This window comes from Nicotiana attenuata, unplaced genomic scaffold (genome assembly GCF_001879085.1).
Source record: "Nicotiana attenuata strain UT unplaced genomic scaffold, NIATTr2, whole genome shotgun sequence".
NCBI classification, from domain to species: domain Eukaryota; kingdom Viridiplantae; phylum Streptophyta; class Magnoliopsida; order Solanales; family Solanaceae; genus Nicotiana; species Nicotiana attenuata.
This window is the reverse complement of record NW_017674481.1, coordinates 54,145-67,002: the sequence shown is the minus strand read 5'-3', so window position 1 is coordinate 67,002 and position 12,858 is coordinate 54,145. Positions and strand designations below refer to the sequence as shown.

Sequence of the window (12,858 nt, the reverse complement as noted above, 5' to 3'; positions counted from 1 at the left end):
CTGATATATATTTTCTGTGTCTCTTAATTGCAGTTATATTATGAGAATATTAGAACTTCTGTTGCAAAGGCATTTGGAGTGCATAAGGATGAACGGACATGCCCTGACGCTCCAGCCATATTGCTCTTTAATTCAGCTGAGAATTTGAGTATATATTCCCTGCTTGATAAGATGAACAACAACGGGTTATGCTGTATTGCGGAGACAGTAACTGGCGATTCAATTACTTTTGAGAAAACGAATTGTCAAATGAGAAGGATAATAAAGCAATGTCTTCCCAAAATTCTCCATAACCGCGATGATTCCAGTCAAAGTCGGATTAAAAGAATTTCTCAACTCCTCAGTGATCCTCAAAACTTCCATGTTAACCATGGGGTTCTTTGTTCTACCACCGAATCCTTTCGCAGTGCTGCTATTTATATACTGGATAGACTTGAGGAGCTGTCTCTTCTAACTTTGAGTAAAATGCATAGAAATCTCAGGGATGTCACTGGAGACATCCCTAAGATGCAGTCTAAACGAATAGGGTGGAATATTGAAAATTTAGTTAATCAAATCAGGAGAACTTCTTTGGAAATACTATCAGGCTATGAAGAAGGGGATGAGCCACCAGAACCCCTGGCCAAGGCTTTGTCCGTAGCAACATTAATGTTAAAGCCAAAACCTGATTGTCCCTCTCAGATGGTGTTCCAAAAACTTTCACCAGATATAGAAGCATTGCAGAATGATATAGCAAAAGCAATCAGAATACTAGATGATAAAAAAAAAATTAAGTTTTGCGGAGCTGGGAAATTTGCCGTTGTACTGGATTCGAATGCTAAAGCTGCCAAAGAAAGTGTTCGTTTGCGTGTGAAAGTGAGGAAACTGTTGACTGAGTATCTTCTTGAATGCGGCGACATGCAGTCTATACCTGAAAGTTTACTAGAAAGTCTTGCTATTATTCACAAAACATCTAGGCATGCATCTAAGAAAACCTACTCAAAGAAGGAGGTTGAAGAAGAAGTAGAATATGTGCTGAATATTAGTGCTCAGATAAAACAAATTGTTTGGGATTTACTCGCTGAAAGTGATGTCAGTGAAGACTTTGCTAATGCATACATGGAGAACATAGCGGAAACTTATTGTGAAGCTGGTGATGAAGATGAGCATCTTTCTGATCATCCTCGAAATTGTAGGTCTGATTCTAATATCTCATACAGCCAATTAGAAAGTGTCGGTGAGATAAACCAAAGTGACGCCAAGTCACCAATCACTGCTAGTCGAGATGATGCTTTATCCTCTCTGCTTTCACCCAAACACAAATTGAACGTCAAACTTGAGTCGATGTATACCGATGAAGTATATTCAGTTCATTCCAATTGGTTTGACAATTCCTCGTCATTCTTAGAATCAAAAAGTTTTGAAGGTGCTAAGAGTATGAGTGGAAAAGATTACCATTTAAGAAGCATGGGCCAACACGGAGGAAGGGATTCATGCCCATCTATGTCCACCAGAGATCAAAATAAATTTTCTACACCTTTCTCGCCTAATAAAGAATCAGACAGGAATCATATGGAGCAAAAAGAAGCTGCATGGCATTTAGGATGCAGGCCACAAAGATATACATCGGAAGAGTGTTCAGAAGAAAAAAATGTATCGCCTCGCAGGAAAAACTTGAGTAGAAATCAGTATCTTCTTATTCAGGAAGCTTCTGATGATACTAGTATGGTTGCTTACAGTCTTGTCAGCTGTATGTTGAATAAGTTTGCTCAGTTGGATGGGTTACAGTTATCTGATGATGATGTATCATATCTCCAAGGCAATACTTCAGATCCCAACAATTTTGAAGGTATCTGAACACAGAACTCTCCTTGTACTGCTTCTGATTCTAAACAATTGGGTAGTCATTGAAAAAAGATAATGTCTTTTGATTGTTTTAGACAGATTCTCCGTTCCTACCTTTGCTTTTCATATTTTTCATGTCTAAACAGCACCCCATGGGCATTTAAATTTTTAAGGTGTTACTTAAGGAACTTCGTGCTTGGAAAACTCTTGTAAGGTGTAGTATACCTGCATTTTGCGTTACGGGAAGCACTATGCCTACCTAGTGAAGTGGATGTTCTGAATATCTTGTCCTGTGAAAGTTGAGATCTATGCCGAGGTTCTATTGGAAACAACCTCTCTACCTTCACTAAGTAGGGGTAAGGCGCAGGTACACACTAACCCTCCCCAGACTCCACTTGTGGGAATATGCTGGGATTGTTGCTGTTGTTGTTGGTGTTGAAAGTTGAGATCTCAACTGTTCAATCTTGCTCTGACCAACAAGTCACACCTTTAAAGGTTATATGGGGGGATTATGCACTATATGAGCCTACTCAGATGTAGCATGAAATTTTTTCTATCGCAGCTCGGCTCGGTTGAACTCTTTCTCAAAGGCAGTTAAACACGCCTGAGAATGCCTTTGGAGACACAGTCTAGGGGAAAGACCTAGTGCAAGTAAAAAAGGGAAACAATTATTACGCGTAGGATTGCATGTTTTATTGATGCTTCATCTCATTGGTATGGCAACAGGTGGGTATTCTGTAGGACTGCTATTAAAAAGGTGTCCTGAATAGTACAAAATGAAATGAGATTTTAGGTTGAGCACTTTAGATTTATATTTTCCCTATTTCTTTTCTTTATTCTTCTTTTGCTGACCCAAATAGATTAGGATTGAGATGTTGTTGTTGTTGGGATAGGAAATAGTGGCAGAGGGAAAGCTATAAGAAAGGAGGCTTTTGATGGGATTTGAACCTTGTACCTGAATGAGTAGGATAAAAAGGCAAAAAAGAGAAGAAAAAGGAATTATTTCTGCTGAGAGATGAAAAAGGATTCTTACATTATCTTGTTGGTGATACTGCAATTTGTTCTGATTGCTGTTTTATCTTTTCGGTATTCTGTTTCTTCAACTCTTCCTATTTTGACTTCTGACTGCTGTCAAGAATGTTTGGGATGTCACTTGTGTGATGCTTTTGAGGTGGCAGACTCTACATTGTATGAGAAGTCAAAGAACCTGTCGAAAAGTGTGTTTTAGTAAGAAAAAGGGAAGATGAACACAGAGAGGCTCTTAAAAAAAAGAAATAGAATGAATAGGACGCAAGCATAGTAAAATTGAGATTTAGAATAAAACAAGGTAGAAATGAAAACCAAGCAGGGAGTAGAATGGTTGTTTATTATCTGAAGATAATATGCTTAAGTGAGTAAGAAATTGATACTGCAATGGTACGTTGATGTTGCTGGATCCTAACCTTTGTAACATCTACAAGAGAATTGCGCGTAAATTCCTCCAAGTTACTTTGCTATTGCTAAATCCCTGGCCACTTGAAAGTTATGGATTTTAGATAGCTTGAGTGATTGTCAGCAAAGTTCATAATGTGAATTTGCTATTATCATGACATGATTCAAAATCCTCTGATGGAGCTTTGAAATATGAACCTTTACAAAAATATGGTCCCCTACACCGGTTCTCTTGCTTCCAATCCTTAGAAAGTTTGAAATTTTTGTATTTATGAGGGCTGGTATTTACTGATTTCTTTATTTATTTGCAGTTCTCAAGGACAGGGGAAGCTCCTGTGATGAGACCACTAACTCCTTAATGCTACATGTTCTTGAAGAGATAATTCCTTCATTTCCGGACAGGTACTTCTGAGTCTGCTAGTTTCTTTATATATTAATGTTACCTCTACACATTATATAGTGTTTTTTATTTCAACATAAAAGGTAAAATATCATGAGGATGGAAGCTGCTTGAATCTGATAAGCTTATTTCTAAACTAATTTTCTACTTCTCATAAAAAAAGGAATTTCTAAATCTTGTACTTCACAAGTCTTGCGACCAGAAGGCTGCTGCAGTTAAATTCTGTGGCCCAAACCTCAAATTGCTTTTATTTTAACAGAATTTTTTCTTCACTTCTATCCGTCCTTAGTAAATTATAGAATATTGCCAGATCTGTAAAATGTGGCCGCCTCGCTCTAGAAGAAGTAAAGAAAGAGAAAAAAGAACATTTGCCAAAAGCGCATTATGACCAATTAGCAAAATATGACCTGTTGAGCTCGGTTCATAAAAGTGATGTTATGGCATTATGGTAAAAGGACTTAGAGCCCGTTTGGCTTAGCTGATTTAGAGTAGCTGATAAGCATAGGTGCTGAAAAGCACTTTTAAGTGCTGAAGCTAATTTAAAAAATAAGCAATTACGTGTTTGGATAAAAGTGCTGAAATTAATAATAAACAGCTACAAAATTGGGTATACAAAGAGTTTTGTTTTAAAAAGAAGTATTTTAGGGATAGAATAGTAAATATTTTGGTCAAACCTAAAGTGCTTATAAGCTGAAATTTGATAAGTTGGGGGAGACAAACTTATGGCTTTTGGCTTATTTTTGGCTTATAAGCACTTTTAATTTTACCAAACGCGTAGATAAGCCAAAAAGTGTTTATAAGCTTGTCAAACTGGCTTATAAGCTTAGCCAAACACCCTCTTAAGCAGTTACGGCAACTTCAGTGTAAATTGGTAGAGGACAGAGGATAACAGACGGAATTAGAACAATATCATAATAGAGGATTATCATTATCAACCTTCTGAAATGATCTTTAGTGGACATGCTTCAGAATCCTCTTTAGTTTCTGCTCAGGGAAAAAAGAATTTTGCCTCTTTATGCTTGATGTAACTAGTTCTTGTGGTCTCCATTAGCAGATCTGGATAGAGACAGCTCTATTTTTTGGTCTTAGCAAGTTATGACATATTATAGAAACTCCATCTGCTGTGAAACTAATAGCCGATGTGACATATTATAGTCCAAGGACCAACTATTTCTTTTTTTAAGAGTGACCTCACTCGGTCTTCTTATTCAAGTAGTTAACATTTCCCTTCGGTAAGCATTCCTTGGGCGAAGAGGGGATTTGCGCAATGCCCTTGAATTGTCCTGAGTAAACTAATGGGGTCTCCTGTGGTGTAGTAAAAGCGAAGAAATAGGTTTTTCGTTATCCTAGGATTCTTGCAGGAAGAAATAGTTTTTTCCTTGTCCCGGGATTCTTGCATTATGAACTAAAAAGAGTAACTCAAACTCACCCCACAGATTTCTTCCTTGCGGTGTGTGCTTATGATTGTTAATGAGGTGGTTGTATGGTTTCTGTATGCAGCGGTAAAGAGCATCTGAAGGAGTTGTTGGGCGTGAGGTAGCTTCTGAAGCCTCGAGGCATTGATGGGAGCATAGCCCAAGGTTCAATTATATAGAAGCTTACATAGATTTGGTTGGTGACGGTATCTAGCAAGGACCGTGATTTATGCATTGTTGGAAAGAGACTCATTTCATATGTGGAAGATGCGCTTACACGTAAGTGTAGGTTTGAAACTTCTTAATCGATTGAAGTCATGTTTATGTTAGTTATATTACAACATCTTTTTGCTCTGTTTTGGTCAAAGTTTTTTGAAAGTAGAAAGATTGTCAGGGCTTCACCAATTGTGCACTTGAATAGACACATTACGACACTAGCTGGAAATCCAGTCTGATGAACATGGTGTTGATGTTGCTTACGCAATGAAGGCAGAATTTTGGCCACAAGAGCAGAAAGTTTATCCTTTTCTTGGCCTAGATATGTATGTATAGGAATTTGTTTGTTCTTGTTATTTATTCATTTATCTTTTTGGTTAATATTTGTATTGGACAAGCCAGAAAATAAAATTTCTGGTAGTAGCTATGATATATGGGCATTTAATTTACTTTAAGAGATATGTCAACACTTGATTTCTTACGGGTAATAAATAGTTACAACATCAGTGAAATGCCAATTTGAACAACTGATTTTGGACCAAATCTTAAGGAAATCAGCTGTGGTTTTCACTTTTGTACATGCGTATGGTTGGAACCCTGTTGTTGCTTATGGCTATTCATGAGGAGATTTATGTCAATACGGATTACTATTAGGTATAAACATTACTTCATTCTTTTGTTCTTTCAGACAAAGATATTTGAAATCGTGTTAATTCATGGTGGATGATGTAATATTGTGCTTCTTTCTTTTCCACTAATCGAGTATACCAATCAATAAAAAGTGAACTAAGGGAGTGCCATTAAGTTTAAAGCAAGCATAAATCTGAAACAGGTGAAGCACAATTATTTTTAGCAACAACAAAAGTAATGGAGTATAAAAAGATCAAGGTTTCATGAATCTAAAGGTGCAGCAGCAAAAACAATCAACATTTGTGCTGTTCGATTGAAAACCAGACGGCAAAAGAGTTGCCATAGCAACTCTATCGCCATCTGAAACAAGTAGAAGCACCTCTATGTATAGCTTGACTTAAATTATTGTCAGAGGCATATCTAGGGCAAGTCATGCGAGTTCAACTGAACTTATTCACTGTCGACTCAAACTATGCATATATAGAAAAACTATAATTAAAATGAGTGCACGTAATAAAATTACATTCACAGACTCTAACTCCTAGAAGTTATTGTCTAATCTAAAACAAAGTAATCTAGCGATCATTGTCTTTATCCTCATGATTCCGCCTTTCTTTCTAGCTGTTGTTGTCAAACTTATCATTATCTTCATTTGGAGCTTCTGCATTTACATAAAGTTTCTGGTCATTAATGCAATTGGTATTGTTGCTGGATTTGAAGTAATATTCTCCAGGTGCCAGTAAGAATGATATTGCTGGACTCTCTCTATACGGCCTGAAAACAGTGTTGGAAGTGCATGCATAGTAGTCGAATTTTCCAATCTCCAGCAAATCGTCAGGTTTTTCGAATCTAAACTCTACAGAACATAGTGGATAATAAGTCACCAATAAATTCAAGGTCCAAATTATGCTCGTATTCAAATACTTAAATAAATTTCTAGTAAGCCCGGACACCACTGTTATGAAAAAAAGATTAGGTGAAGTGAAGGTTTTACCTAATTCATCTCCAGCTTTAAGCTTTACAGTTTTAGCCCAATCTTGGTAATAAGCGGGATAAGGGGCAGAACCCCAACCATAGCCTTCTCCAACAATGTACCTCTCTGAACTTATTGATCTCATCAAAATCCCAACTACATCAAAAAGTAGCAAAATTGCAACCTGCATATTGTATTGTTTTAAATTAGTCCCCACGCATATTCTCTTAAGTTTTTTTAATTCGATACGAAGGTATATGTTGCAAGTGACAGCCATTAGTGCAACTGAACTAAATTCCTTTTTATAAATGTTCTACTATTACTAATTTCACGCATTCCGTTATCGAAGGCGTAAATGGTGAAAGTTACAACAAATGCATTTAAAAATAAATTAACTTTGCATTAATTCAAGGGATTCTTCTATCTCATTTAACAGTTGAAGTAGGCACTGAACTATCGTGAAATGCTGGAAACAGGAATGTTGTGCCTTTTTTTTTTCTACTTTCTAGAACCACTCAGCCTCTAGAATTTTAAAAAATGTACAAATTGCAACAAAAAGAACATGGATGTAAAAGGAAAAGCTATTAGATTTAAAATATCTTATATTACTAAGAGATCATGAACGCTTTCGTTAATCATATCTATAACGTTTAGCGCTTGCGCAACATGCACAAGCGATGTTCATAATAGCACGTATTGTCATCTAATTAAAATTTAGAAAATTGTATCACTTTATGATATTCTCAACTCTTAATGTAGTTAAAAACGATAATAAAAAAATCGAGTGATACTTTTTAGCTTGAAATTTGCTCTCATACCAAAAGTTAGGAATAATGAAGTATGTTATCGAGAGAGGAAACCAATTTTAAATGTGAAATAACACGGCAAAATCAATTCACAGTGTAGAGGTGTATACAGTAAAAAATCAGAGGGTCCGATTTTATGGCCGTTATGACGCTTCACAAGCATGTCTCCAAAGGCTCGAGGCATGGTTCGAGGTTCGACCCTGAGAGTTCTCAATGTTCGACCTCGGGGCAGTATAAATCGATGGTTATGATGGCAAGACGGAAAGTTCCCAAGGCACTTGATTAAAGCTGACCAAGTCTGTTAGGCTAGTACAAGCCCGTACCGTGGCATTAAATGGTTGTATCAGCCGCGTATCTCTGTAATAAATGTATATGTACCATGGTTGAGATTCCCCTCATATATAAAGGGGGTCCTTGTCATTTTGTAAAGCATAGCACTCAACATTGAATACAAGAACAAGAACATTCTCTGCTCTCTAACTTAGACATATTCTCCTATGATCTTATTACTTACATTTATTGCTTACATTTATTTTATTTCATTTATTACTCATCATTGATCATAAAAATTCAAGGCCCTGAGAACTGTTAGTTCCCCATCGACTATTCGGAACCTCACGCCTAGCTCGACCTCGAGGCCCCGTATCAGCCAGCTCGAGGCCCCGATTCTCAGCCACTCGGTTTGCTTAGTACATTATCTTCAAGCTCTTATCTTATTTTCTAATCACACACTTAGCATCTACTGCCTAACAACTAGCATAAAAATAAATCACGTATTTTTAGAACCACAAAATCAAATCTAATTGTAATTACCATTTTCAAGGTAAACAGTTTGGCGCCCACCGTGGGGCTAAAAGTAATAGTGATTGTTTTCTTGCTGGTTTACTACACATCGCAAGTTATCTTTCACACTTTTTCTTGTCCAGTAATCTTTGATCTCAGGTCAAAATGTCTAACTCAGTGAACGCACATGAAGACAACGGTCTTGAGGACCATGGAGAGAATGGTGTAGCTGTTCCAGGTATTGGTGTACCACCAGGAAACCCTGAGGATGCACCAGAACCGATTCCCGTGGACGTGGTCTCGCGCAACGCCCAACACGTCGATATAAGCTCCCACACCGACAGGAGTATACGCCAAGAGAACCAACAAGAAGCTCAGAAAACCCCAGCTCGGGAGGAACGGGAGGTTAGCCTTCACATCATTTTTGAGATGTTGCAGGCACAACAGTTGGCGATCGCTCAACGCAGAGCTACCAAAAAACTCCGAGCACAGCAGCACCGTAAGCGGCTCCTCGAGCCGAACAAGTACCAGAAAGATCAAGCAACAATGGGTCGGCAGCCGACCCCGCTATCATAAAGATGCTCGAGGACCTCACGAAGAGGATTGAATCAGGCGAAAAGAAGATAGAAGCCAATGACAAAAAAGGTGGAGACCTACAATTCAAGGGTCGATCAGATCCCAGGTGCACCCCCGATCCTAAAGGGTGTAGATTCAAGGAAATTTGTACAAAAACCATTCTCGTCAAATGCTGCTCCAAAGCCCAACCCGAAGAAATTTAGAATGCCCGATCTCCTGAAGTACAATGGAACCTCAGACCTCAACAAGCACATCACTGCTTACACTTGTGCTGTAAAGGGGAATGGCCTGAAGGACGACGAGATTAAATTTGTCCTATTGAAGAAATTTGGAAAAACACTTTCAAAAGGGGCCATGATGTGGTATCACAACCTAGACCCTAATTCAATAGATTCATTTGCCATGCTGGCAGATTCTTTTATAAAGGCACACGCCGGTGCCATTAAGGTCGCTACAAGAAAATCCGACGTCTTCAAGATCAAACAAAAGAGAAAACGAGATGTTGCAGGAGTTTTTATCTCGTTTCCAAATGGAGCGAATGGAAACCGCCAGTCTTTGATGACAGTGCAGTGCAGGCCTTCACCCAAGGTTTGAACGAACGAATCTCTATAGCTTCAAATCAACTAAATCAGAACTTGATAGAATATCCCGCCGTGACTTGGTCGGATGTCCAGAACCGATATCAGTCGAAGATTAGGGTCGAGGACGACCAACTGGGAGCTCTCTCGGGCTCAGTATATCCTAACAGGCTCTTGGAAAAGGAACCAAGGCCAAACAAGGAAAGGTATCAACCCTACACTGAAGATCGAAGGAACGCCCCAAGGCGTAACATACCCCGAAATGATTGAAGGACAGACCGAGGTCAAAATCCTCTCAGAAAACTCCCTAATGCCTATGGTGACGGAGTTAGCACACATGAATGAAATTACCTTTCAAAGAAAACAAACCACACAGCACGTACCATGGTGTTTTGCCTCCCATCTTCCCTTGGACAGATCTCGCCACTTACGCTCGTCATAAGTCGAGCGGGCTGGCAGCTTCCAAGCCCAATCCGTCAGGTCGGGGGCCTCGTATGGCATCCACGGGATCGCTGCAAAAAGGGAAAAGAGAGCACATTTACAGAATCCACCTTCACCGTGAGCCAAAATATTAAAACCACAAGTGTACCACTTACGTGTGAAATTCCATTCCTCGGGAAATGGCAGGAACTCCACGGGGATAATATCGAAAGTCCGCACTCGAACGAATCGGCTCATCCACCCTCGATCCCCATCTTCTTCATCAACAACAACAAAGGGCCTGGTGGATCGACATCGCAAAGTTATCAGGCCTCGGTGATGAAAAGGCCGGTATAGCCTGATGAGATGGCTAAGGGCGAACTCAAGCCTGGCTTCCTCCGCAAAGAACCTCATTATCAATACTACCCTCCAGAACATCGGGTGAACCTGTGCCAGGGTAGCCCGATATCTTCGACAAAAGCCGAGCACGACCCTATCAAGAGGGCCCAACGTAAAGGGGTACGTGTATACATTCAAAAACCCCTCTACATGAGACATGATTCTCTCTTCCGCGGAAGATATCTGCAATACCACCTTTTCTCCCCATCCGCAGTCTCTCCTCACTGCCTCGAGGTGATACTCTCCTATTAAAGAAATGAACTTCGATGCATACTCCAATGGCCCTGAACATTGGGAGGTCTCTCTAACGAAAACTCCTTCCTCAAGACAAAACATCTCGGGGTTGGCTCACCAGATGCTGGCGGTGTACCACCGGTCGAGCGGGAGCCAGAGGTAGAACTCTCCTCTTCTTGGTGAACGAATTTTGGCATAGCAGCCATAACTATAGTGAAACGAGAACTTAAGCGAAAGCTTGGAATTAAAATGGTGAAAAAGCTGATGCAAGAAAGAAGAAATCTATGAAAAAGGATAGCTGCTCAAAATAGTGGAATCCTCAAAAAAGGGGAGAACAAACTCATATATGGAGAAAGCGGCGACTGTACGCCTACCTTAAAGGCCAATTAATGCTGACTAGGCCATTATCACTTTCGGGAAGGTGTACCGGTGGGAGCACCTCGACCATTTCATGGCCATGTCATACGATTGACGATTTCATACAACGTTCGAGGGGTCAAAGACCCCCATATCAACCTAGACTCGAGGTGGTACCTATCTCGAGGATCTTTGTTGCTATAACGATGGGCTTTAAGGGGCTACCCGCATAAACCTAGCCTCGAGATGGTGCCCGATCTCGAGGATCTTTCCAGGTCCGAGTCAGTTCCCACTCGAGGGTTATCAATAAAGCATCAGGGCTATTTTCGCCTTTAGTTCAATTTAAACACTCTTGGTTACCTTAGCCCAAGGGCCATCCGAGTTCGAGCGTATACTTATTCGGGGTCTATCTATACCGCCTTAGGGCTATCTTCATTTTAAGTTCAAAGCAAGTTTTTGAGGCCGCCCGAGTTCAGATAAACTCTCACTCGGGTCTATTTGAAAAGGCCATAGGGATGTCTTTATTTTCAGGTGATCGAGCAATTTCATCCCTCGAGGACTATCAACGAGGCCTGAAAGGGCTAAGTTTTATTCTAAAATTCGAGGCCCCACTCTCACTCGATTCGAAGTCGGAAGTTCCGACGACCTAAGTTTGTATCAAGTCAATCCGGATTTAGTTTGAGGAACGGCAAAGGGTTTTACGGAATATCATATTAACTGATCGAGAACCAAAGGAGTATCTACGCCCGGGTCCAGTATTCGGACCAATCGATAAAGTCACATGCTCAGGTTATTTACAAACGAAGACAAAGAGAAGTCTAGCACAAATCAAAGAAAAACTGAAGAAATATTTTTTATTAATAAACGATGATTACAAAAGCCCACGAGGGGTCCTTACACAGAAACAAAAAAGCGAAAAATAACAGCTAGGAGTCTAATCTACTCTCGGAGGTACATCCTCGGGAGCGACATCTGCGAGAACCATTTCCTCGGGGATCCCATTTCGATCTTCGGAGCGACGTCTTCGAAAATCTCCTCTGGAGCAACAATAGATGAGGAAGAGGGCTATAGCCTATCAAAGAGCAAAAGCTTTTAAAGCCAGGAAAATTGTGGCTTGGTGAAAAATTTGGCTAGTATGGGTCTCATCAGCACTACTATTGTGAAGCCACTTCTTGAGATGTTGCACCGGTGTGGGATGCAACAGTTAGTAGATGACGCCACTTCACACCGAGGAAAGCAAAGGGAGTGAAGCGCCACACCAGGTTGAAGTTAGGAGAGATGAGCAGCAGTTCAAGGACCACATATCTTTTGACGCGAGAACAATTTGAAGCCTCTCTCTCATCATTTCGGGCCAACAACAACAAACCAGTACGATCCCACTCAGTGGGGAAGAGCTCTGAAAGAGAGCCATGGCATAACTGACAAAACCGTTGCCGTGTGACCTTACGATCACGGGCTTGAACCATGGAAAATAAAGTTCGGAAGATGAAGAAGAGAAGAAAGGGGTTAAAAGCTGTTGAAGAGTGACTGGATGGAGTTTTGATTCAAGAAACCTCCCATTTATAGAAAGGCAGTAGCGTAACCAACGGCGCAATCAATGCCTTTGGGAAACGTAACGCCAGGCGCAATCAGTGCTTTTTGGGAAATGGATCGGCGGCTATATGACCGCTTTTGGGAGAATAAATCGACAGTGTATTGAATACCTTTGAAGATGGACTGATAGGATGTTTTCAGTCACTTGGAGCACTAACGTCACAAGTATGACGTCATCACAAGATGTTCGAGAAAGTTGAGAGTCAAGACCGTTTCTTATCAT

The 12,858-nt window shown here is 40.1% G+C and overlaps 2 protein-coding genes across 3 annotated transcripts in view; one reads left to right on the top strand and one right to left on the bottom strand.

Moving 5' to 3' along the window:
* LOC109218749 overlaps window positions 1-5,716 on the top strand; it is a 9,086-nt gene extending 3,370 nt beyond the window's left edge. The window contains exons 4-7 of one of the 2 annotated variants that reach the window (XR_002066815.1): window positions 34-1,828; window positions 3,567-3,657; window positions 5,156-5,349; window positions 5,465-5,716. Coding sequence is in view for 1 of the 2 variants with exons in the window: in XM_019383134.1 (XP_019238679.1) it covers window positions 34-1,828; window positions 3,567-3,657; window positions 5,156-5,195 (1,926 nt within the window). In the remaining variant the exon portion in view is untranslated. Of the gene's footprint in view, window positions 1-33; window positions 1,829-3,566; window positions 3,658-5,155 lie in introns of both variants that reach the window. The other variant, XM_019383134.1, reaches the window with a different exon arrangement.
* Window positions 5,717-6,449: 733 nt separating this feature from the next.
* Window positions 6,450-10,891, bottom strand: LOC109218747. Its single transcript, XM_019383132.1, has 4 exons — window positions 10,804-10,891; window positions 10,500-10,696; window positions 6,911-7,073; window positions 6,450-6,772 (listed from the first exon to the last, which is right to left on the bottom strand). The coding sequence occupies exons 1-4, from the start codon at window positions 10,889-10,891 to the stop codon at window positions 6,534-6,536; spliced, it is 687 nt and encodes a 228-aa protein (XP_019238677.1). The 3' UTR covers window positions 6,450-6,533.
* Window positions 10,892-12,858: the final 1,967 nt, after the last annotated feature.

Coding starts and splice junctions, on each gene's coding strand:
- LOC109218747 (XM_019383132.1), bottom strand. CDS start 10,891: ATGGCTGCTATGCCAAAATTCGTTCACCAAGAAGAGGAGAGTTCTACC. Junction 10,697..10,803: donor TGGTACACCGCCAGCATCTG/GTGAGCCAACCC, acceptor TTTCTTTAATAG/GAGAGTATCACCTCGAGGCA. Junction 7,074..10,499: donor ATCGGGCTACCCTGGCACAG/GTTCACCCGATG, acceptor TACAATATGCAG/GTTGCAATTTTGCTACTTTT.